The 25456-nt window shown below is 38.4% G+C and overlaps 1 protein-coding gene across 1 annotated transcript; it reads left to right on the top strand.

Annotated features, from left to right (window-relative positions):
• The first annotated feature begins 7734 nt into the window (after positions 1–7734).
• LOC122071624 (eukaryotic translation initiation factor 3 subunit L-like) lies at positions 7735–18855 on the top strand. Its single transcript, XM_042636009.1, has 7 exons — positions 7735–8526; positions 9111–9442; positions 15304–15643; positions 17300–17448; positions 17556–17649; positions 18303–18374; positions 18486–18855. The coding sequence occupies exons 1-7, from the start codon at positions 7975–7977 to the stop codon at positions 18528–18530; spliced, it is 1584 nt and encodes a 527-aa protein (XP_042491943.1). The 5' UTR covers positions 7735–7974; the 3' UTR covers positions 18531–18855.
• The last annotated feature ends 6601 nt before the right edge of the window (positions 18856–25456 follow it).

A 25456-nucleotide genomic window follows, 5' to 3' on the forward strand; every position in this document is an offset into this window, starting at 1 on the left:
TACCATTGTTTAGTTATCCAACATCTCACCCCTTGTTGGCAATGAATTATGGCATAGGGAATGAGACCCAACCACAATATGCTACATGCCTTCTATAGTGATACAAGTAGTATAATATACGATACCGGAATCACCATCAACCACATTGCATCTATGTCCAAGCCTAACTAACATGTATACAATGTAATATAGGAAACGAAGTACCAGAATTACCATCGGCCACACCTCGCACACATTTTCAAGTATGACTATGGTGTACACGGTACTGGAATTACCATCAGCGACACTGCATAACCATAGCCATAGGTAACTCTACTGACACCCAATGCATGATGCAAACATTCACATGGCACTCACGATACCAGAATCCCCCTCAGCCACACTGAATCCCTTTCACACAATCAAATCAAATATACAAACCAAATTTAATAAAACATGTTATACAATTCAAATATAGCATACATGTGATGTAATTTATAAAACATGATTGCATGGCATACATACAATTCTAGAAGGTCAAAACACTCCAAAAGAAAGTTAGACCACCACTCACCTTGTCTGTTGACCAGGCTAGTGAAATTCCTGAGTTTGGATACCCGAATCAAACCCTGCTAGGTCTCATTGAGTTGTGATTGTCTCTATCCTAGTTGCAAGGGTAAACGGATGTTAAAATGTGTCAAAAGTATGCATGGGGTTCCACGGGATTTCCCCCCCAAAAGTGTCAAAATTGAAAATACAATAGAATACAACAAACCCATAAGATGCAAGTCATTGGTTGGAGACTGTGTCCATCCGGTGGGGTGAACGGAGGCCAATTTGGACCCCAAAGTCACTCGTGGGCTCCTACTTGTGACCAGCCCTAGAAGTTCAACAACTTCATAGGGCTTCGCCATCTCATGCCTAATTTCCAAGGATTGTTTCATGGGGATCGTAGGGGGTCTTCTCACCTTTCATCTAAACCTGATTGATCCTATTTCCATCGAGCCATTGGGGAGTTACACTGAATAAATAGCTGAAACCCCAACTTCCCTATTTGGGTCAAAAAGACTTCGGAGCTTGTGTTACTCACTTTGGGCTCGGGAACACATATAAGGGAATGCAATGCACATCACCTTGGCTATCGAAAGTCACCAGGAACGAGGCTAAGGACGTGAATTTGAAACCGAAACCATTTATCGAAATCAAAAAACCGTTTAATAAATGGTTCGGTTCTGGTTTAAAGTTTCAGGCCAATTAGCTAAACGGGTTGAAACTGAACTGAGCCGTTTAACCCGTTGGTTTCAAACTTAATTAGAACCGTGAAAACCAAACCGTTTAAACCATCAAAACCAATCCGATTAACCCGTTTAAAGATTAAATAAGGTGGTTGCAAAATATCATTAGTATCTCATTTGATTCAAAGATTGAGTGCTACAAGCCTGCAAGTAATTCTAGAGGTAGCTTGCTCATTGTTTGGAATGCCGATTAAATTAATCTAACGCACTAAGTAGAATGTATATTGATAAAAATGTAATTTTTGCTTATACTATGGCATATTAAATATATATTTTTCAATATTATAACACATTATTTTGGGGGAGGAGGGAGAAGAAGAAAATCCCTACTATAAGCATTACTTACTGACTTGTTAGATGCGTTTGAGACTTGATAGATGCTCGAGACTATTTTCTATTAAAATATTTTCTTTTGCTTAATTGTTTTGTTGTTTTAACAAAACATAATGGTTTGCATTTCACATTCTCAAGATTGAATCGTTTATCATCAAAAGCAAATTTTAGTAAACATGCGAAGAACTAGCAAACCGATTGCTAACCGCTTAGAAATCATATGAAATAAACTGAAACCGTTTACTAAATAGTTGCGGTTTTATAAAGTGCAACCGTTTAGTAAATGGTGCGGCTTTTGTTTCAACCAAAATATATGTGAACCGAACCGAACCGAACCTATCCGTTTAAACCAAAACCAAACCACTTAACACCCTTAATCGAGGCATACCCTCAACTCGATAAATCCATGGTTCACTACCTAGCCAAAACTTAAAATGAGAAGAATATGGGGTTAGTGAAGGTGCATTCTTACCTTTGGTTGCAATCGAAAACAACTCAAGCAGCCGAAAGCTCCCTTCCCTTCCTTCCTCTTCTTCTCCTTCTCCTTCTCCTTCTCCTTCCTTTTCACCTCCTTTCTCTCCCTCTCCCACGTTTTGTCTAGGTGAGAATCTCCCTTATGTAGGTAGTGGCCTTAAGGCTGGATTGCCTACCCACCAGTCCGAAACCAAACTGCTTTAAGCTGATGACAAAGTCACGTCGATCGACCATCTTGGGCTTATAAGGTGTGCAAGTCAAGAGGATGGGTTCCATGTAGTGTGGGAGAATAGGTGGAGTTTCCCATGACACACGTAATGGGTCTTGCATCTAATTAAGGTAGTTTAACACAGCAAATCCGGTAGGATATAGGCCACCGGTAAGTGACTATCCAACTGGTGGAGTGTTGTCGATGGCCTACCCTATTGCTTTATTTTCCATCATCCAACCCTCTTTTGCCAATCATTAGGGGGTTACCTAGGGATTTGTCCAAAGTCTTCTCGGCCCATTTTATCATGTAAGGAGGGTCGAGAGGGAAGGTATTAGGTCACTCACCATTTAGGTTTAAAGGATTTAAATCCTTTTCAGTTCGACCAGCAAGCTCTACATTGGTAGGTAGGGTCATCTTTTCCTTCGTGACAGTAGAGTCCCACAATCTAGAAATCATTGGTGTTGACAACATCTAGCATGAGACCTATATAAAAGTTCAATTTTGACCTGATTAGGGCACGTGCATAACATAAATGCTTTGATAGGATGCTCTCAACAAGTCTTCCCATTCCATTATCTAATCATACTCCTTTGGTTGTATGCTTGGAAGGAGTTCCTAGACCTTTTAATGTTCCATTCATTCTCCAACACTTTTTGGATGGAGCTGTGGATTTATGAAGGTGGTGCAAGAATCTTGGTCCACTAAGGTGAGAGGTTGCTCAACGTTTATTCTTTCTCAAAAGCTCAAAAATCTCAAGATGGATTTAAAGCATGGGCGAAGGGGGCTTTTCCTAATTTGAATGTTGAACTTGAGAATGCCAAATTTGATCTGGATGGGGGTGTAGGAGAGAATTGAGTAACAAAGGTTAAGTGATGAGTTGTTTGGTTTAGAAGTGGATGCTAAAACCCGCTATCTGAAAGTGGTGGAGTTGCATGGTAAGTTCTGGACAAGTAAAGCTCATAAGAAATGGAGGGAAGGAAGAGACTATAACTCGAAGCTTTTTCATTTATCTGTTTAAGTGCGGGTGCTAAAAACCATACTCATGCCCTTACGAAGGTTGATGGGGAGGTGGTGGCTGGCCAGTCGCATTTGGGAGCTTATGTTGTTGATTGTTTTTGAAAATTTGCATAAGGCTTTGCATGTTAATATTCATTGGGATCTTCTTGAGTGTATTTTAGATGAAATCAATAATCTAGACAATCAAATGTTAGAGGGGTTTCCATCTCGTAAGGAGATCAAGAGTGTGGTCTATGATACGGGCCTAGAAAGCGCTCTTGGTACTGATGGGTTCCTTGGTGCTTCCTTAAAAATGTTGGGATTTGGTAGGGATGGATTTTTTCAAAAAGGGAAAAATTACCCAAGGGAATTAATAATAGTCTACTAGCTCTGATTCCTAAAGTTAAGGGTGTTTTGTGTCTGGATAAATTTCATCCTCTGTATGGCTAATTTTTTCACCAAGGCTATCTCGGAGGTAATGGCTGCTCGTGTGTCCTCTTTTCTTATATTGTCTGATTTCGAAGGAGCAGGGAGCCTTTCAAAAGGGAAAATTATTTCACCAAATATTGGGATGGCCTTGGAGCTATAAAATCTTATGCAACCTACTATACGCGGTGGGGTGATGGGCATTAAATTGGATATTTAGAAAGCCTATGACACTTTGTCTTGTCAATTTCTATTCTCTATATTGAGGAAATTTGGTTTCTCAGAAAGATGGATAGGGTGGATTCATAAGATTTTGATTTTGACACACATCTCAGTCTTGTTAAATGGATGCAATGTTGGTTTTTTTGGTGTGGAAAGAGGTCTGCAGCAATGAGACATTTTTTTCCTATTTTTTTTATTTATCCTTGCGGAGGAAGTTATATGCAAGGGGTTGAGGCATTTACTGGATGAGGGGCAAGTCAAGTCTCTCCCTCGCTTGAGAGGAGTTCAGGTGCCTAGCCATTTATTCTTATAGAAGAGGATAGAGTGGGAACGGAAGCTATTCCAGCTAGTGAAGAAATATTAAAAAAAAAAAAAAAAGTGTGGGACCTTAACCCTGACAGCTCTCCTAGTCCAGTTGGTTATAATGGGGCAATTTTCAGAAGATGCTGGGATATTGTTGAATCAGATTTTTGCTTAGCAATTCGTTCATTTTTTATCTCTGGATATTTCCCAAAAGGTATTAACAATTGTTGTATTTCTCTAATCCCAAATGTAGATGGGGCTACAACCCTAGATAAATATAGGCCTATTTGTTGGGGAACTTCTTGTGTCAAGTCATCATCAAAATCATGGCTACAAGATTAGGAACTCCATTGCTCAGAATTATATTTGATGAGCAGAGAGCGTTCTAGAGAGGAAAAGTGATACCAACAAATACCAGCATCTGAATTGGCTAATATGATGTTCTCTTCAACCCGTGGAGGTGGTTTAGGTTTAAAGTTTGATGTTAGAAAAACCCTTGACTCTATGCCCTAGTAGTTTCTCTTTGCATTTTTATGAAAATTTGGCTTTGGTGAGGAATGGATCAGATGGATTCATCAATCTTTGCTCTCCACAATAATTTCTATTTTATTAAATGGCAAGCTTATGGGATTGTTTGGTGTGCAACGTGGTTTTAGGCAAGAAGACCCTTTTTCTCCCCTATTGTTTATTTTGGCAGAAGAAGCTCCCTATAGAGGCCTAAAAAGCTTGGTGGACTCAAATAAAATTAAATCTCTTTCAGGTCCGCGTGGGGATAAGGCTTCCATGTTACCTCTTATTTGCAGATGATATTTTGATTTTTATAAATGGATCTATTAGCTGTGTTCGAAACCTAATAGAGTTTTTGCAAAGATATCAAGATTACACAAGTCAATATGTAATTTGGGAAAATTTCGCTAGATAGAAGGGAGTGGACTACTCAGTTTTGGGTATTCAAAGTTGCAAATTTCCTACTCGGTATTTAGGGGTGGAAATCTTAAAGGGGAGAGTTAAGAAAGAACCCCTTCTTCATATTTTGGATAAGATAAAATGACATTTGGCAGGTTGGAAAGGAAAGCTATTGTCGATGGCTAGTCGGGTGGAGTTGGTAAACTCTGTAATTCCTAGTATCTCTCTGCACACATTTGCTATATATTGGTGGCCTTCCTCTTAAGTAAAGCTTATGAAGAGATGGATGAGAAATTTCATATGGATTGGGGAAAGTTGATTCTTGTAAGAAGATTTCAGTCAAATAGGAAACAATTTGCAAACCCAAGGAGGAAGGAGTGTTTGGGATTGAGAAAACTAAGGGATGTCAATGATGCTTTCCTTTGTAAAATTGCTTGGCAAGACAAACATGAGGAGTCTCTGATGCGGGAATTCTTTAGGGTGAGGTTTCTAAAGAATACGGGAATGCTAAGGAGACCTTATAACTTCTTCGATATGGCCTAACATAAAGAAGATGTGGGATTTTATTGCCTTTAAAGAAAGGTGGATTGTTGGTAATGGGAGTAAAATTAGACTTTGGAAAGACAAATGGTTGGGAGATCAACCAATTGAGGACATGATAGGAACAGATGTGTCTTTGTTCCCCAGAGAGAAACCAATGAAAGATTTTATTCAGAACTTCTCTTGGGTTTTACCTCACGTTCACTCAGAGGCATTGACAGCTAGTCTAAAGTTAGGGCTATACCTATACCACTATATCAAGTTGATGATAAACGTTGCTGGAATCCCTCATTGTCAGGTACTTTCATGATCAGCTTTGCCTGGGAAGAGATAAGGAAAAAAAGTTCCAAAGTCTCATGGTTCTCTATAGTGTGGAAATCGGGTCTTCTACCTCGTCAATTTCTCTTTGGGTGGAAACTAATATATGGAAAACTGTCAACTAATGATGTGGTCACCACTAAATGTACTTACCTTGTCCTTGATATGTGATCTCTATTACAACTCCTTTGAGTCTCTTATTCACTTCTTTCTGGAGTGCAACTTTGCAAAGATAATCTAATCAAATTTTACTTCTTTGTTTAACATAGTTAGGGTTCCTCAAACTTCGATTGAGGGTCTGGTAGGATGGTGGAAAAGGAAAAATAAGTATGTTCCCTTGAAGCAGATATGGCTGGCTGGGGTTATATTAATTCCAAATTTTCTTTGGATGCAACAGAATGCTAGAAGATATGAAAATAATAAGAGCTAGTCTAGTCATTCAAAAAATTATAATATCCATTAAAGGGCTTTTTTCCCATGCTAAAGTGTAGAGGTTTTTTTGGGCGGCTGAGTCAATGGCCAAATCTTTGGGTGCGGATTTATATCCCCCCAAAGTCCCCAGAATTCTAAAGATTATTTGGTGTGCTCCTTCAAACACATGGCTGAAGCTTAACATTGACGGGTGCTCTCTTGGAAACCCAAGGCGAGTTGGTGCAGGTGGTGTTATTGGAAATTCAGACACAAAAATTGTGTTCTCCTTTGGAATTCCTTGGCATTGTAAACAATTATGAGATTGTATTTGAAGGGCTAGTGCACAGTATTATGTATGCAAAACAATTGGTTATTCAGAAGCTATGGATTAAAACGGACTTTACGACCGTCACAATGGCAGTCTATAGATATTCCATCCCATGGTCTATATCCCAACTCTGGAGATACTAGTAACCTTACCTTGAAGAAATTCAATGGAAGCTGGCTCATTGCTTCAGATACGTGAACCCAATAACTGATTATTTGGCTAATGGTGCAACGAAAAGTGGTGTCTCCTCGGTTTTTTCATCTCTTCCTAATTCTATTCTAACCGAGATTAGAGCGGATGCAAAGAAAAGGGCCAGATTTCGGTTTCATTGATTTTGTTTTTTTTGGTGGAACAGTGGATCTCTTTCCTGCTGATGCCAAAGGTGGGAAAGTAATCCTGGATTTTCATCCCTTCACATTCTTGTAATGTCTCTAGTGTCACTTAGGCCCCAACTTGTATATTTTTTACCTTTTTCTTCTTGATATAAATGACCTTTTAGTGAAAAAATTAGCACACCAATATGCATAAAGTACACCTGCAATGGTAGAGACATCTTAAATATAAAGATAAAAAAAATATTAGAGAGTCCTTATTGCACAAACAAACAAATGAAGGTGATCAATACAAGACTCTCAACTCTATATTCTCGAATCTCATTCCCCCACGTCTGCCCATGCATGGTCGACGGTGTGTGTTGCCTTACCGATGGAATGAGGTGCTGAAAGAGAGAAGAAGCCGGAATCTCCCCAAAAGATAAAAGAAAAGTTTTGGCTCATACTCGTAATTTATTGAGGTTTTCTTTCTTTGGTTATTTTCTATGTCGGGCTTGGTAAGAGTCAGGCCAAGCTTGGTCGGGCTAGTTCAAGCCGGCTTAGACATGAACCCCTGCCGTTACGTATGGATCAATACCCTTCGTGTGATGGGTCCACCTTTTCATCAGATCAGTACTTTCCGCTCGATTATTAATATCTTTTTTAACGGTTAAGATTATCTACAATCCTGTGTGAGACTCCCATTCTCTCTCCGGCTCTGAGGCTTCATCGTTATTTCTGATCTCTGCTTCGAAAACCAAACAAAAACCCTAGATAGGTGGTTGAACCCTACTGACGAAACCCTTTCGTCAAAACCGTAATCCCTAATCTTCTCCTGAAGCCGAAGTTCCTCTTCTTTTGTTTCTGCAAATTTTGCAGGTTAAATCCTTTTTTCTGCCGATTACAGTTTGTGGAGCAATCATGGCGGCCTCTTACGACTATGACGATGCTGCCGGGTACGACGACAATGGCGGAGGTCACAGGCAGGAGCAGCAGGGACAGGACCAAGGTTACGACCCTAACTTCGTTCCGGATTCGGTGAAGACCTTTGTGGTTCATCTTTACAGGCACATTAGGGAGAAGAACGTTTATGAGATTCATCAGATGTACGAGGGTTCATTTCAGAAGCTTAGCGATCGGATGTTCAAGGAGAGTCCTTGGCCTTCAGTGGATGCGGTCGCCCCCTACGTCGATAACGACCATGTCTTCTGTTTGTTGTACAGGGAGATGTGGTTTCGGCATCTCTACGCGAGGTTATCGCCCACGCTGAGGCAGAGAATTGATTCCTGGGATAATTACTGTAGTTTGTTCCAGGTTGTGTTGCATGGTGTGGTGAACATGCAGTTGCCGAATCAATGGTTGTGGGATATGGTCGATGAGTTTGTTTATCAGTTCCAGTCTTTTTGCCAGTACCGAGCCAAGATGAAGAGCAAAACTGAGCAGGAGATTACACTTCTTAGGCAGTACGATCAGGTACCAGTCTTTAGTAATTAAATCTTACATGAAGAAAGGGTTTTAGTTTTTGTCTGGATCTGCACTTCTGTAAATCTTCTCTTAAGTAGCATGGGTAATGATACATTGAGTTATTTGTTTGATTGGAAGTTCTAGTTTGGTCATTTGGGTAGATAATTTTCCCTTTATTATGTGGAATTCTTTTTCTGCTTGATGGATGGACCCGATAATATTTCTGGGTTGAGTCTCTTTGCAAGTATGTCAAAAATTCCTTTCCTAACCATTTATGAATTAGTTATTGAAGTGTTATCCATTGTGAGGTTTTTTTTTTTTTTTTGGACACCACTTATGCTACTTGTTGACTTACTTCTGAGGTACGTCTGTCTACCCTTTCCCGTCAATATCTCATTGACATTTTATGGATGGCTTAAAACTCATGTTATTCCAACACTGAATGAGAATCAGTTGTCACTATTTACAGATGGATGCTTTGGGGGCACTTTATATGGTTTCATGTATTATGCTTTGCCAGATTTCTAAAGTTCACGAAGGTCGACTATTATACATTTATAATCCCTTTCCATTGTGATTGGTATTTTTTACAGGCTTGGAATGTGTATGGTGTGCTAAACTATTTGCAAGCCCTTGTGGAGAAATCCATGATCATCCAGATCTTGGAACAGGAGAAAGAAGGGTTGGAGCAGTTCACTGCTACTGATGGGTATGATTACAATGGCGGAAGCAATGTTTTGAAGGTGTTGGGTTATTTCAGCATGGTGGGTTTGCTGCGGGTTCATTGTCTTCTTGGTGATTATCACACTGGTCTCAAGTGTTTGCAACCCATTGACATCAGTCAATCAGGTGTATACACCAGTGTTATTGGAAGCCACATAACTACCATATACCATTATGGGTTTGCCAACCTTATGTTGCGAAGGTATGTCGCCTCTCTCTGATGCACTTACTTGCTTTATGCCCATTTCTTCCTTGAAATTTGGATTTCTCATTCTCTTCATTTGTTTTAATAAAAGATGATCATCTTTTGTTTCCCCATGATCTCCTCGTGGTCTAAGTTGTGATGCTCAGTTTTGTTCCTGATTCCATTTTGATATAGTTTTAAGTTTTTTGATATTCAAAAGCTACAAATAGTACCATGTTAAATCATTCTTATTGGGGGGAAAATTTGGAAGAAGAAAATTGTGGGATCATGGAGGATACCGGAGGGGCCTGTATGCTATTAACAATGTCATAGGTTTTCAGAAAAACAAAGAAGTCAAACGTTTTCCCATTGAACTCCATGTTACTCATGGACTAACACTTTAGTTTCAAGAAGTGGCAGGAAGCAATGATTCAGGAAAAATAAGGTAGAAGAAGATCCTGGAAACAGGTGGGCTTTAAAACTTTGAGATATGGATTCTGACTTTGCCTCTCTATTTAAAAACAACAGTGGGAATTTTGCTTGAAAGCTATTGGTATATTTTTTCCAATTTGATTAATGTGAATGTGATCAAATTCAAAATGTATTAAGTACCAATTGATGACTTATGGTCTTCTTTTGTTGGGGGGGGTGTGCGGGGGAGTATTTGAATGGAGGGCACTGGCAGTGTAGCTTGTTACACGATCTGAAGAAGTTGAATTGATGGAGACGTTTTATTAGTATGTGACGCAAGGTTTGATAGTGTTACCTGTGGACATTAGGTGCTTATGTTTTCAAGCATTGCATAGTTATAAATTTTAATGCTAAATCACTAGTGAATGCCTGAAATAAAGAAATCTGGAAGTCATAGTGTTAATCCAGAACCATTTGTCCCCCATTTATTCACTGGGCCATACTGAAAGCTTCTCATGTGGGGTTTTTAATCACTTGGATTTTGACAGAAATAAAGAAATAAGGAAAGCTAAAATGGTTCTGTGAATAAGAAGAAGAGAACTGAGAGTGAGAGAGTGATTGCTCTATAGTGGCTAGCTTTTCCTTTATATTATCCAATAACCAACTCTCAATTCGGATCCTGCTAAGAGTATACGACTAATTACAATATGGAAACAAATTGCTAATTAAGTCTAATTACAAAAGGAAACTACTAAAGAGACACAACAACTAACTACAACTAAGTATCAGGCATGTCCCATGGTACACGGTTCTATGGAACAGAACCCCACAATTACACACTTTAACACTTCCCCTCAAACTAGAGTATATCAAAAGGCTCCAGCTTGGAACGACAATAATAGATATTAACGTTAGAGCCAATCTTGAACATATATAGCGGTTGTAGACGCCACTTAGTACACAGAGAACTTCATTCTAGTAGCAATACACCAATCTCTCATTGTTTCTTTAGTTACAAACAACGCTTTGGAATTTTTGGAATATTACGGAATTGACATTGGACATTTCCAAAGGGGTCAACTCTATTCAGCTTCGATTCTGCATCAACTCCTTCGATGTTGAGAAAAACTCGTACACGAGTTTTATTGGATGTTAACAATAAGAACTTCTGAGCGGAGGTGAATTGCTCATTGTTTGCATTGCGAAAAAAATCCAAGATGTGAAGCTTTGGTGGTGCATTCAGGTCCGAAAAATCATGGGGAAGAACAAACTCATGATGGTGAGCAATCGACACTGAATTGATGTCCATCATTATTTGATCAACATTTTCTCAGTTTCCATTGTCATCATCTATTCCATAATAGGATGGTCTTCCACTTGTGTTGATGCATTTGTTTCGTCTTATGGCTGTACTTGTGGTATCACTTTCTTGGACTAGACCAATCCACGAAGAATAAATTTTTGACGCATGTCGTAAGCCTGGAGGGTCCACATATTGTTTTCACGATCAATGATGTCTTGTTCCAACCAACATCGATCCAAATAATGATGCGTTGAGGAGTGTCAAAACACTTCACAAAAACACCGTCATCATAATGAGAGATAGAGAATTCGATGAATACATCATCCTTTGACTAAAAAAATAATATGATTGGTCTTTTAAAACATATCCACCACAGATCTTGAGATGGAATTGTCACGTAGCTCTCATCGATCAACAAATTAGCAAATTTCTCATTGGGTTGTTGCACTTTGAACTTAAACATGAAAGAATCCATATTTGGAAGGAGAGGATCCTTCCCGAGAGCCAGTTGAGATGGTACAACCATGTGCAACAGAGACCATTGGATGCCCCAATAAAGAAGAGTAACTTGATTCAATTGGAGGGAGTCAGAAGAGGTAGGAACAAACATAAATTGACTATTGAAGAAGTGATAAGAAAGATATGCATACGATTGGACTCGATTCGAGTATGACTACGGATAGAGTTTTGTTGAGGACAAGGACCAGTGTAGCCGATCCCTTATAGGGATGTTCTTGTGATGCGTCTTTGGCTATTGCTTCATTTTCTTCTCTTATCTCCTTTCTCTCTTCATTTTAATTCTTTTATGTTGCGTCTTTTTATTATTTTTCCATATCGGATCCATGTAGCCAACCCCATTTAGTTGGGATAAGGTTATGATTGTTGTTGTTGTTGTAGGATCCTTTGCATTGGTACCACTCGATGCGGATCTGGATTCCAAAACTCAAAATCGGATCGATTATGTGCCCATTCGATTCACAAACAGCTCAAATCTAGTACCAATGGAAATTCCGTAATATTCTAGAAATTCCAAGGGGCTGGTTGTAACTAAAGAAACAATAAGACTTAATAGGGTTTACTATTTATAGTTTAGGGACGAACTTGGAACTAAAAGGAAATTAAGGTTAAAGGAGAATATGGGAGAAAGTGAGAGGTGCTAAGGGAAAAGAGGAATTAAAGGGTTTATGACAACCCAAGTTGATGGTTGTCTTCAACCTCCAGCCAAGAAGAACAGGGCAGAAGTCCAGTGGGTCTTTAAGTGGTATCAGAGTAAGGATCCTCTCCTTCCAAATATGGATTCTTTTGTGTTTAAGTTCAGAGTGAGACTGCCTAATTGGAAATTTTGGTAATTTGTTGATCAGTGAGCGGCTACGTGACAATTTCGTCTCAAGATTTGTGGTGGATATGTTGTCAAAGACCAATCAGATTATTTTTTAGTCAGAGGATGATGTATTCAGCGAATTCTTTGTTTCTCATAATTATAATGGTGCTTTTCGTGAAGTGTTTCTCTCTTCAACACATCATTGAATTGGGTAGATGTTGGTTCAGACAACGAGATGGCATCCTTGATCGTGAAATCAATATGTGCACCCTTTAGGCTTACGACATGAGTAAAAAAAAATTATTCTTCATGGATTGGTCGAGTCCAAAAAAGTGATACCACAAGTGTAACCACAGAACAAACCAAATGTGTCAACAGAAGTGGAAGACCATCCTGTTATGGAACATGTGATGACAACGGAAGTGCGGAAAAATCATGGATCAAGTGATGATGGACATCAATTTAGTGTCGGTTGTTTACCAGCATGAGTTCGTTCTTCCCCATGATTTTCTGGAGTTGAATGCACCTCCAAAGCTTCACATCTTTGATTTTGTTCACACTGCAGACAAGGAGCAATTCACCGCCGCTCATGAGTTCTTATTGTTGCCCTTCTATAAACCTCCACGAGTTTTTCTCAACATCGGGGGAGTTTATGCAGAATCGAAGCTGAATCAAGTTGACCCGTTTGGAATATCCAATGGCAATTCCGTAATATTGCAGAAATTCCAAGGGGCTGTTTGTAACTAAAGAAAAAATGAGACTTGATAGGCTTTACTATTTATAGTTCAGGGACAAACTAAAAGGAAATTAAGGATAAATGAGAATATGGGAGAAAGAGAGGGGTTCTAAGGGAAAAGAGGAATTAAAGGGTTTATGACAACCCACACTGATGGTTGTCTACTTGTCTTCAATCTCCAGCCAAGAAGAGCAGGGTGGAAGTCCAAGCGGTCTTCAGGTGGAGAGAGCTCCCTCAATAAGGATCCGATGGACCTGAAACTTCAAGCGTAGGATCAGCACTCCAAGCTCTACCGATTACAACAAACAAGCAGTCCATTGTTCAACCCAGAAACTGAAAATAGAACCCTGGAACTTGTATTTGGTGGTACTGTAGCAGCCATGTTGATTTGCAGAGTAGCAGCTCACTACAGGGAAGGAATTGGGAGGCAAAACTCAAGGGTTTGAGACTTTGAGTCACCTATGGAAGGGCAAGCGGTGCCCAGAATATCAGACCAAACTAATCATTAATGTGAGAGATCGATCAACTCCTTTGTAGCTCGGCAGAAGAACATTGATAGAGAATAGGGAATAAACTTAGAAAAGAAAGGAGGTAGATGATGAAATAAAGAGATAGAGAGAGATAGCACAACGGGTGGGGGGGGTGGAGAAGGTCACACGACCATTGTGAAGTACTTACCCGGCACAATCAACTAAATTCAATTCAATTCAATTCAATTCATTCTCAAATCTGTCAAATTACTTGGGGTTACATGCCTATATATAATAAACTAAAATTAAAACTTGCCTATTTAAAATCTAAAACTAATATAGTAACTCCTAATTACTTCTTAAGTTCTAACTAATAAAATTAGAAACAAAATAAAACTCAAATTGTTAACTTCCCACTTGTCTATGAACTACCCAAAATAAAAGATATATTCTCAAATAAAGTAATTTAATCTTTCCCAAATAAGATAAATCCTAAGATATCCTACTAAACCTGAAAATCCAACTGGACCCAGTTCGTCTCGGTCGACATTGCTAGACGGGTCAACTCGATTTTGTGTTGATTTCTCCATCATAAGGGTAAGAAGTAATAAAAGATAGAGGGAGGGGCAATATGGAGTTGGGGGTAGGGATTGATAAAATCGATAGGGGGGGGGGGGGAGGTTGTCCGATTCTTCACCAAGGTGGAAAAGCTAGAAATCTTGTATTTGATCCCACCAACTAACCGAGGCGCCAAATCCTCCAGAAGATTTGTAAACTGATTCATCATTCTCCAACTTTTGAATCCAAATCTCAATGACGCCAGACAGCAAGCATCAGTCCAGTATCAAAGCTCTTAAAATTCTCCAGGCTGTAGGACCTAATTCGATTCTGGTTGCAGGTAATTTTCTCACAACAGATGTTAACTCTGGCACAAGCTCCTAGGGTTTGAATCACCCTAGCAAGATGAATTTACCCACAAAATCCAAGGTTGAACGGATGGGTATTTAAGGAAAACTGCCGACTTCTTTCCACTCTAAACGTTAATGCGTGAGCAAGAAAAATATGAATGATCCGAGTACTGTAATGGGTAGGGGAGGAAATCAGTCTTCACTAAAAGGTAAGCAAGCCTAGTTTTTTATTTTATTTTTTTATTTTATCCAACTAGGATTTCATAGCATTTTTATTCTTCTTCTTCTTCTTCTTCAAGCTCTGGTACCATGACAAAAGTTCAATAACCAAAACCTGTGAAGAAGAAGTGAACTGAGAGAGAGCTTTTCCTACATATTATCCAATAACCAACTCTTAGTAGGGATCCTACGAAGAGATTGTAAGACTAATTACAGTAGAAACAAATAACTACTCTACCTAAGTCTGATTACAAAAGGAAACAATAATGACAACCAAGACTAAGCTATTGGATATGATCCTAGGGTACTCTATTCCATGGATGTCCATGGAACACCACCCCACGATCACACACTTTAACGTTCATATGCACCTCTAGTATTTTAGTTTTTCTTTTTAATTATTTTCAGATTTTGTGTATCTTTTGATGGTTTATATATTCAGTTTATACTGTGTTTCCTATTGTATTGTTTTTTATGATCCAGCACCAACATATTAATTAGCTTTCTACAGGTATGTCGAGGCAATACGTGAGTTCAACAAGATTCTTTTGTACATCTATAAGACCAAGAATTTTCATCAGAAATCCCCACAATATGAGCAGATATTGAAGAAGAATGAGCAGATGTATGCCTTACTGGCAATTTCTCTCTCTTTGTGTCCCCAAGTGAAACTAGTTGAGGAGAATGTAAACTCTCAATTGAGGGAGAAGTATGGTGAGAAGATGATAAGGATGCAGAGATATGATGATGAGGCATATTCTATGTATGATGAGCTTTTCTCATATGCATGTCCCAAGTTCATAACCCCATCAGCTCCAATTTATGAAGAACCTCTTGTAAATTACAACCAGGTAATATTTCCTGTCCATGCCTTTGCCCTTCTACGTGGAGGAAAACATTGTACTGGATGGGGATCTTATTATTTTGATCCATGAGACTATTGACCTACTATTACGTATTTCTTTTAATTTGTATGGGACAAGCTTCCCCATGATGCCAATGTGGGTAGAATCTGCATGCCACACTAATGGTGATGCGGAAAACTGTATCATCCATATGGGGTCCACATGGTCAGAGCCGGAGAGAGAAAATAATAAATAACTCCGTGTGAGAGGGATATAGTACCCTGGCACCGTGGGAAACCTTTTCCCAATTTTTATATAAAGAGTACAGTTTGATCTAATCGTTCAGATCTTGCGGATAAAAGTCTACTTACTTAGGGTTCAATTATTCTGCAAATTTTCTCTATATTTTGTGTTTATTAATCCATAATAGTATTGTGGCGTCGTGGCCTGTCATAAGATATGCCTCTTCTCTTTCTGAACCTTTCCTAACACATTCTCATTTTCAGCTCTGCATTGTGAATATGTGTTCATGTGATGCTAGACTTTTTTGTTCAAAAGGCTTTAGTTGTTTGTTTATCTGCATGTTCGATAAAATTAATTTCTTTCTCTGTCAGCTAATGAAAGTCTATCTGAACACTTTAGATCGTTTTCACTATTTTAATTCAGCTGTCTAGTTATCCTTAAGGTGTGAATGGTTGAAGGGTTGTCCATTCCATCAGGTGGATGAAATGGGAAGTCAGTTGTTGTTTGTTGTTTGACTGATGCATACCTGTGAAACTGATCGGGAATTTTATATGATAGCTTAATAACAATTGTGGAAGAAAATGTGTTGCATTAGAAAAAATAGCACGTCCATAGAATGAGAGAAAATGATCTGGGGTTATTGTTATGGATGAGTGGGGAAACTAGAACTGATGAACTTAAAATTGAACGACTTCACTATTGGTTACTGTGGGTGATAGTATGATGGTGAGATGTTGTTATCATTTGATGCAAAGCTATGTTGCCAACCCCAAAGAGTTGGGAGAGGGCTTTGTTGAATATGCCTTTTTGGGAAACGAGGGTTTGTTGAATTGAGTTTGGGTTCCTTACAAACATACCATCTGTTTCACTTGGGTGGTGTATATGATGGAAGTATTCTTACTTCTCCCAGTTCAGTTGTCTATCCCGACCCAAAAAATACATAAATAAAAAATTAAGAAAGATACTGCAGGTAAGATGAGGTCTGTTAGCTTTTGTTTTAATACTAAATCATAAATTCTAAGAGAGAGTGAGGATTAATTTCTCTGTTGTTTGTTTGAATTAAGGGGCCACACAAGTAGCTGTCATGCAATGTTGTGTTATTTGTTTTCTCTTAATCTTGAGGTCTGGGTAATTATGTACTGCTTTTTCATGGGTCAAAGTTTAGTAGTTGGATTCATACTTCTCTATATATGGTACATTCAAGCTTGGCTCAGTTCGTTGTTTGGATCCAGCTGTCCAAAATTCCATGTTTTTCAAAGAGAGCATTTTCTGTTTTAGCCTTTACCCCATAACAAGAAGTAACTGTTTAGTTTCAGTTTTTCTGTGCATTTTTTATTTTTATTTTGGGGATGATGATCCTGAACCTCAGGATCTAAAATTTCAGATAGTTAGACAATGGTATCTGTGTCTTTGTTGCAGGATGCTTATAGACTTCAGTTGAAGTTGTTCCTTTATGAAGTGAAGCAGCAACAGTTATTATCTGGTGTTCGTACATTCTTGAAGCTGTACTCAACAATTTCTCTTGGAAAGCTTGCTACTTATATGGAAGTGGATGAACCCACTCTCAGGTTGAGTTTTATCATTTGGACGATGATTCTGTTTTTCGCATTTATATCTGATTTCCGTTTTGTACTTATAATTTTCTGAGGTATTTACTTGAGGCATATTCCTACAGGACGATCTTGATGACTTACAAGCACAAGACACATGCTGTTGACAGTGATGGAAAGATCATCTCCAATGCTGATGTGGATTTCTACATTAACGATGTATGTACTTGATCCTAGCAATCTTTTTTCTGTTGTGTTTGGGGAAAAGCGTGGCCTTCTAATAAACATGGTACACTGAGGTAGTTGTGGAAGAAATTCAGGTTCTTCGACTGATAATGGAATATCTATGTAGTCTAGGTATTAGTTCAATGTTTATGGCTTAAGAAGCTTTAAGGGCAAATGTTAAATTGAGAAGATAGATTATTTTGCCCCTGTTGGTGATAAGGTACAGACTTGTTAAAAGTAAGCAACGAGGGAGGCAAAGCCAGATTACAAAATTTGGGGTTTTCTGTGCTAGGCAAATGGGTGAGATGGATTCAGATACTGATGCCACTTAAAAAAAAGAGAAGAAAAAAAAAAGAAGCTGACATCTGATCTAGTATCCTGTACATCATGCTATTCAAGAAAGCTGTATATTTCAATTAACTGTAGGTTTCTGCAATTTGAATCATTGGAACTGCTGCTTCTTTTTTTTTTTTTTTTTAATAATTATAATTTTTTTAAATTTATTATTCTTATTCTTATTATTATTATTATTATTATTATTATTATTATTATTAAATCCTTTTTCTTAGCTCTGCGGCTCTGCTCCTATACCCCACCCCAAAATATTTAAGGATCTTTCATGATTTGGTTTGTGGCTGTTAATGCAGGATATGCTTCATGTTGTAGAATCCACATCAGCAAAGCGTTATGGGGACTACTTCATACGCCAAATCGTAAAGGTTTGAGACTATTCTTGGTGGTTGATTATTGATGCCCAAGGAGTCCTTCCTTTTTCTTTCGCAACTTTCTGATGTTTTCTGTTATATCTGGTATTGATATGTCTTGTACAGCTTGAAGAGATGATCAATGATATGGACAGAGTAAAACTGGAGTGAAATCCCTTTCGGCCTTTATTTGAAGATTTCAGTCATGGGATTTTTTCTGATTTATGAGAACAATTTTGTTATCATCATCATTACATTGTATTTGCCCCCTTTGTTCTAAGCTAGTGAACTTATGTAGGCTAATGAATGTAATTTTATTCTATTTCTTGGGATTTTCATGGAATACCCAAATTGCTTAACTGTAATTCTAGAGGGGCATTTTAGGATTATATTGCTTCCGCTGGGCATTGATGCAGGTACTGCTGTGTGCTGTTGTGAAGTTATATTGGCATTCAGATGCTTCAATTGAAAGGTGAGTGGAGATGTTTTTTAGGTATGGATGTAAGCATATAATTTCAAAGGTATGATGGAAACTTTTCTTGGGTTCCTAGAAAGTCTCAGTTCGAAAATTGGTTAAATAGTTTCAACCACTATTTCAATAATCTGAATAGGATCGGTCAAATTAACCGGTTTGGATTGAAATTGGTTGCGACCGATTATGATTCCAGCCGTTCAGAGCTGATTCTAGGGTTTTTTTGTCACCGGATCGATTGGGTTTACAGATTTGAGGGCTGATTCTAGGGATTTTGGTTACTGAATCATATTAGAATCATCAGTGACTCTGACTTGACCCCCAATTCTGAGTTTATAATCCTTGGTTTCAGTCGTCAGGATCCTAGTTTATTGAAGGATTTGAAAAGGGCTTTGCTAACCGCCTAAAATCCACAAAAATCTGGTGATCATGTTAGACAAAATCAATTGTTAACCTTGTAAAATAGGGTGATAGAAAATGAAATAAAATGATTTGCTAGAGGACGGTTAGGCACCAAGGCGGTGAGGCTTACATAATCTGTGATTTGAAAATGACAAACGGATTAGCCATGTATTTTTTTTTTGCAAACCTCAAAGACATGACTAATGGATTAGGCAATAAAGGCTTTGTATCATTTTTTTTTTTTTTATTTGATAGAAATAAGGCTTTGTAGCTTGACATGGTCACTTAGCTGAACTACGTAGAAGGATAAGGTATAGATTCATGACCTATTAATGATGCTTCCCTGGATCTCTTAGAGCAGTCCCATGGTTTTCGCTTCTACGCTTTATCGTACTACACCATATGATCCATTGCCAAACAAACAATGCAATTAAGATAAATAATAGGGAAAAGAAGACTGACGTTTTGGATAGAACTGGAGTTGAAATACAAGTCTTCTAGGATGAGTGTAACTCTAATGAGGTCTTGCAACAATGGTTCCAAGTATCAGTATTGCAACTCTAATGTGGTCTTGCAACCATGGTTCTAATTATCGGTATTAGATTGGCTGTATTGTATTGATATTGGTTGAGACTGATATCGATACTTGATGGATCTGAATTGGGTATCGTTGTCAAAACAAGGGGAGGAAAAAAAAAAAAAAAACTATTTTTTCTTTGTGAAAAGTAAGGGGAAAATTGAACAATCTGGATCTATATTGTATCGGTATACCGATAAGGATAATTAAATCTTTGCAACTCTTCTTAGATGCAAGGATAAGGAAAACTTACTCTTAAAAAGGAATAAAACTTTTCAATGAAACTTACTCTTAAACAGATGATCCGGCACGGTTGAAGAAAACCTTCATATTCATTTTTTGAACTACCTAATTTTGGTTTGTGCTGGAGTAATTAATATTTTAAACTCAGCTTCAAGATGGACATTTAGAATTATATCACAGGGTAAACTTAGGATGATCAGCTAAGATACTATTACAACTATTCAAAGTGAAGCAGTGAAAGCAGAAGGAATTCTGGCTAGGATCGAGGAAAGTTGCTACCAAAGGATGGAAGATCCACGAAGGCACAAACAAGAATTTAATTCACCTACTTCCATTACAACAAATTACAAGAAGAGAGTGCAAAGATCAAGAGTTCCTCCAAGACTTTAAGTGGATTAATATTCTTAGTCTCCAAGGAGACTATTGGAAAAGAAGTTGGTCTAAAATGGATGCCACATCAACATCTTCCACCATGAGAGGTAGAAGATCTTTAGCACACAAAATTTGGACAGGGTTGAATGGTGCTAGACTTGAGTTGGCCTTAGCCAAGAACTGACCTTGTTTGGACTGATTCCTAATCTTGGGTTTGAGCACTCCATGGGCCTCATGGACTTTAGCTTGCATACGAGTTGATCTGGTTAGTTGCGTGGGCTGTTATGCTGGGCCTCCACTTGAGTGGGCACATGTTTGACATTGGCTGTATCACCATTGGTGAAGGAACTATGACTCAAAAAAATAAATCTGGAACCCTAAATCAACACTCTAGAAGTATTTATTATTCATTAATTTTTCTTACCCATAATAGTACCTACTTCTACTAATATTAGAATTTTTATTCATATAATAGCTCTATTTTTTTGGACCATAATGCAATCATAATTTTTTTTCCCCGAAGGGAGTGCAAGCCACCTGAACAAGGGGCTATTGACAATTGGAATTTCTTTTCACACACATTCGTGCTGAATTGTGACATGTTGTGATGGGATATGGTGTTGCAGCCATATAGTGCTCCCTAAGACATAGAACATATGTTTATTAATTAAGGGAGAGGGTTGGGCATGCAAGCAGCTTTGGTAAGCTAGCGGCATGCACCAATCACATGGATGGACATAGGAGGGTACGTGGTCTTTCTGAAGAAGGGAGGAGAGAGGATGACAAAGGCCGGGGTGCACCTACCCTTTTCCATGTAATATATTCCAGAGGGAAGCTTCCAACCCTTGGTTAGATCTATCATATTTTGTTTGTGTAGCACTCAAAGAAAAGTCAACATTTTATTGTTTACTCTATCAAGTTCTAACCCAAACTCACTTTACCAAGTCGATGTAACGACTTCATGAAAAATAAAATGAGCTTACAATTTTTTTCACCAACTCAATTTGGTTACATCAAGAATTTCACATAAATATTAAATGGGAAAAGGACATGTATGCTAGCGTAATACCTAGGAATAAGGTATGCTAGCGGGATTTTAACCGTTAGATGAAACATAAAAATCTCATCCATTCATTTGACGAGGTCTTACAAAACCTATCCAATAGCACTACTCTACAGTACTACGGCCCCAACCACGACCCCTTCTCCTGCCAGTGTACCGGAAGCATCACCGCCGTCGAAAAATTCAAACCTTCCTGCAACACTGGCCGTCTCGATGGGTGAAGAAGAAAGAAATGAAGATTAAACACCAAGTGATCTTCAGAAAGAAACGAACTTTGTCAACTTGCAACATCTAAAGTAGATCAAAATTAGACGAGATTTCAGATATGTGATAACACATGTCTGGTTTAAAAGGAATGCTAGAAGTTGAAACCTCAACCAAAAGACAAAAAAAAAAAAAAAAAACCAGAAAACCCATGGCGAAATGTGATACCCTACTTTCTAAACCCGGTTTAATTACCTGTATTGACTTGGTTTGATCATATAGGGGCTAAACTGGAGATAACTGGCATAGGTACCATATGGAATATGGTAGCAATGGTGACCTTGAACTCAGGTTGGCCTGACATGACTGAGTGAGTACCAAGTGTAATATGTGCACTCAAACCTTGCACTTGCACTCACCACGAGGCCATGTACAAAAAGTAAAGATACGTACTAGTATTTGTGGGTGCCAACGTAATCTAATATTATGTGGGAGTTTATTCCCATTGAAGCCCACCTGAGATATATCCACTTGAGATAGCCCACCTGAGATTTAACCCACTTGAGATAGCCCACCTGAGATTTAGCCCACTTGAGATTTAACCCACCTGAGATTTATCCCACCTGAGATTTATCCCACCTGAGATATACTCACTTGAGATAGCCCACCTGAGATATACCCACCTGAGATAGCCCACCTGAGATTCAAAAGATATTTTGGGGGGCCCAGGTATAAAATATGAGACATTAATTGTCTTTTCCCTCATTAATGTTAGTTGGTCAGTGGGAGAGTAAAGAAGAGAGAGAAAGAAGATAGGAAATGAGGAAGAATAAGAAGAAAGAAGAAGGAAAAATCGACCGTAGAGCTTCACTGGAGCTGGATCTTAGTATTTTTAGCCCGGATTAATGATCAGCTCGTCGAGATCTTCGATTTAAGGTAGATATTGTACACATTCCATGGATTTTTAGGAAAACCCTTTTCTTAAACCCTCTTTTTGATTTTTGGGAAAGAACCTACTTGAATCTTGCTAATCCTACTTGGATAATCAAATCTAAGGTCTAATGGAAGGTGTGTATAATGATTTTGAAGGATTTGGAAGGAGTGTTGGTGAAGATCTAGAGTATTTGGAGGTTCTTGAGCAAAAGAAGTAAAATTTAGGGTTTCATTGGTGTTCTTGAGAAAGAGATAAGAATCTTCCCTTTTCTTTTGATTTGATCTTAGGTCTAGGTTGATGGTACATGATTGGACCTTAGATAAGTGATTTGAGTCGCCAAATCATCCCCAAACAAGTTCTCTAAGCCGAAGGAAAGTTGGAAATGATGTTAGAAAAAATTTCGTTTAAAGACTGGGGGGTATTTTTACCCCACCTGTCTTCTGGTTTTAGCCCACCTAAGTTCCCAGAACTTAGTTTCTGGGTTTTGGTGTAGCCGGTGGGCTACATAGCCCGCCTGTCTTTGGCTCTAACCTACCTGTCTTTCCAGAATTCTCAGAATTGATCCACATTTGATGGATAACCCTCATTTATGATTCTAAACCCGATTTTAGTATACAAACATGATGATTTTGACCCAAAATAGTGAAATGATAAACCATTACGTTTATGATAGGTTGCACTCAATATACGCGTATCCACACATCAGATCTTTTTTATACACGGTACAAGCACCGTGTACATATATAAGTAAGTGGGGAGTGGACTCTGATTTAATTTCAAAATGTTATGCATCATTTAAGATGTGTTAATCTAGCCATGTCATCATATCACTTATGCGTAGACTAGACATCATATATGCCATATCAAGCATTGTATGTGCATTTACATAACATTCTATGCTTTGCTTTATGATGAATATCCTTTGTCTTGATGTATGTGATTGAAGAATTTCATTTGGACATGATGTATATGCTAGATTAGATGCCGTAGTCAGATTGAAAACGAGTACGTGGTGGCTCGTGGTATGGGATGCGACGCTATTGTGTAATCGTACTATGCTCATGTAGAGGCACGTGGCTAGGATGTGATTTACCTTTATGTTATGATCCTTCCCAATAGGGGTTTACGTGTTGGGGATCATTGAGGGAAAGCATTGGGTTGCGGTTGTCGAACTCTTGTAGCGGTTAGAAGTACGCATTGCTGATCACTAGGATAGTCGGTAACCCCGGTGGTATATTCAGAGGACCAATCGCTTTTATTTCGAGTGGAGTCACCTATTTACTTTCTGTCATTTAAATTTAATAGAGGTTGGCGTGTATTTAAATTATGGTGCCCACGATGGGCCTTCTCTGACAACCCTATGGACGTATCGTGGGATGGAGTTTGCAGCTTGTACCCAAGGCATACATGCACTGTGGTTGTGAGTAGCATATAGCCTATAACCTAGTAATGTTGTTAGGCTAATAGGGTTAAAATGAATTGCATATAAGCACATTTATATTGTGACTGTTTGTGTGGTCTTCCTTTCCACTTACTAGGCTAGTGAGCTTATCCCACGTGCTTAACTCTTTTTAGGTGATTTTACAAGTTACCTGCCTGGAGATCAGGAGCGGGGCCCCACTGTGGAGTTTTCCTTTGAGGACTGGTGGGTCCCTAATGAGTTCGAGCACGATGCCTATTGCACGTGCGAGGATTGTACTGCATGGCAACTGTGACTCTTGAGTGATTCTTTTTTATTCTTTTTGATGTACTCCTTTTTGATTACTTGATGCTTAAATTGTTATATTCTTGTGTATATATCATGCCTTCGGGCCCAAATGTATGTAACTTTTATGCCTCATTTTATGTATCAAGTATTTGAAAAATAATTACAGGTATTATTATGAACATGTTTCCGTTGAAAATATAGGTCTTATCTTAGTTTAGTAGATGTATGCTGTATTGCAGTTATTGCATTGTTGATCCTGGCAGGTTTATGAGTTAACCAGTGTTAACTCGGTCACCGACTTGGCTTTGTGTAAGCGGGGTGTGACACAAAAACTGTTAAATAATAAATATGCAGAGAGAGAGAGAGAGAGAGAGAGAGAGAGAGAGAGAGAGAGAGAGAGAGAGAGAGAGAGAGAGAGAGAGAGGGACTTACATCTCACGAAGAGCTTTGATTTTCTCCGGGAGAGAAACTATAGAAGAGGAAATCTGAGATAATAGATCTGAAGCCTGTGGTATTGGGATCGATAGTATTTTGGGTATTTTATGCTTGAAGAAGCAATGAGGTTTCTCTATGATATTGGGATTGTAAACTCAAGTTACCGTGGGATTACTGGTTACCGACGATGAATGTGGACAGACAATAACACTTCGATGATGGAAGCTTTTTTGGCTTTCGATCTCACAAGTTTTAGTGGTTAGGCTTCTTCGTTGTCAGAATNTTTTATAAAAATAATTTTTATTAATGATTTTTGTCAAATAAATAAAAATACAAAACAAAAACAATATCAGAGTCTTTTTTCTTTTGATTGAACAAGAATATATATTACATCGGAACGAAATCCCTGACGTTAGTTACAATTAGGAAGAATAGATCATAGCATGGTTCAGCGAATCTGAGTATCAAATTTAGTATATTGGTCAATTTATATCAGAATCAATTGATCTGATACTGGTACCTGGCCAATGCTAGACTCGGATCGAGTGTCTTGGCTGATTGTAAGTTTGTAACAAAATCAACTGACCCCAATACCACTACGTTGGTGATATCAATGGTGGGTTGTATGTATCCGGTATGAAATTGATTTGGACTAAGAATAAACTGATTCAATCCGATTCATTCATT

This window comes from Macadamia integrifolia, chromosome 2 (assembly GCF_013358625.1).
Source record: "Macadamia integrifolia cultivar HAES 741 chromosome 2, SCU_Mint_v3, whole genome shotgun sequence".
Classification (NCBI taxonomy): Eukaryota; Viridiplantae; Streptophyta; class Magnoliopsida; order Proteales; family Proteaceae; genus Macadamia; species Macadamia integrifolia.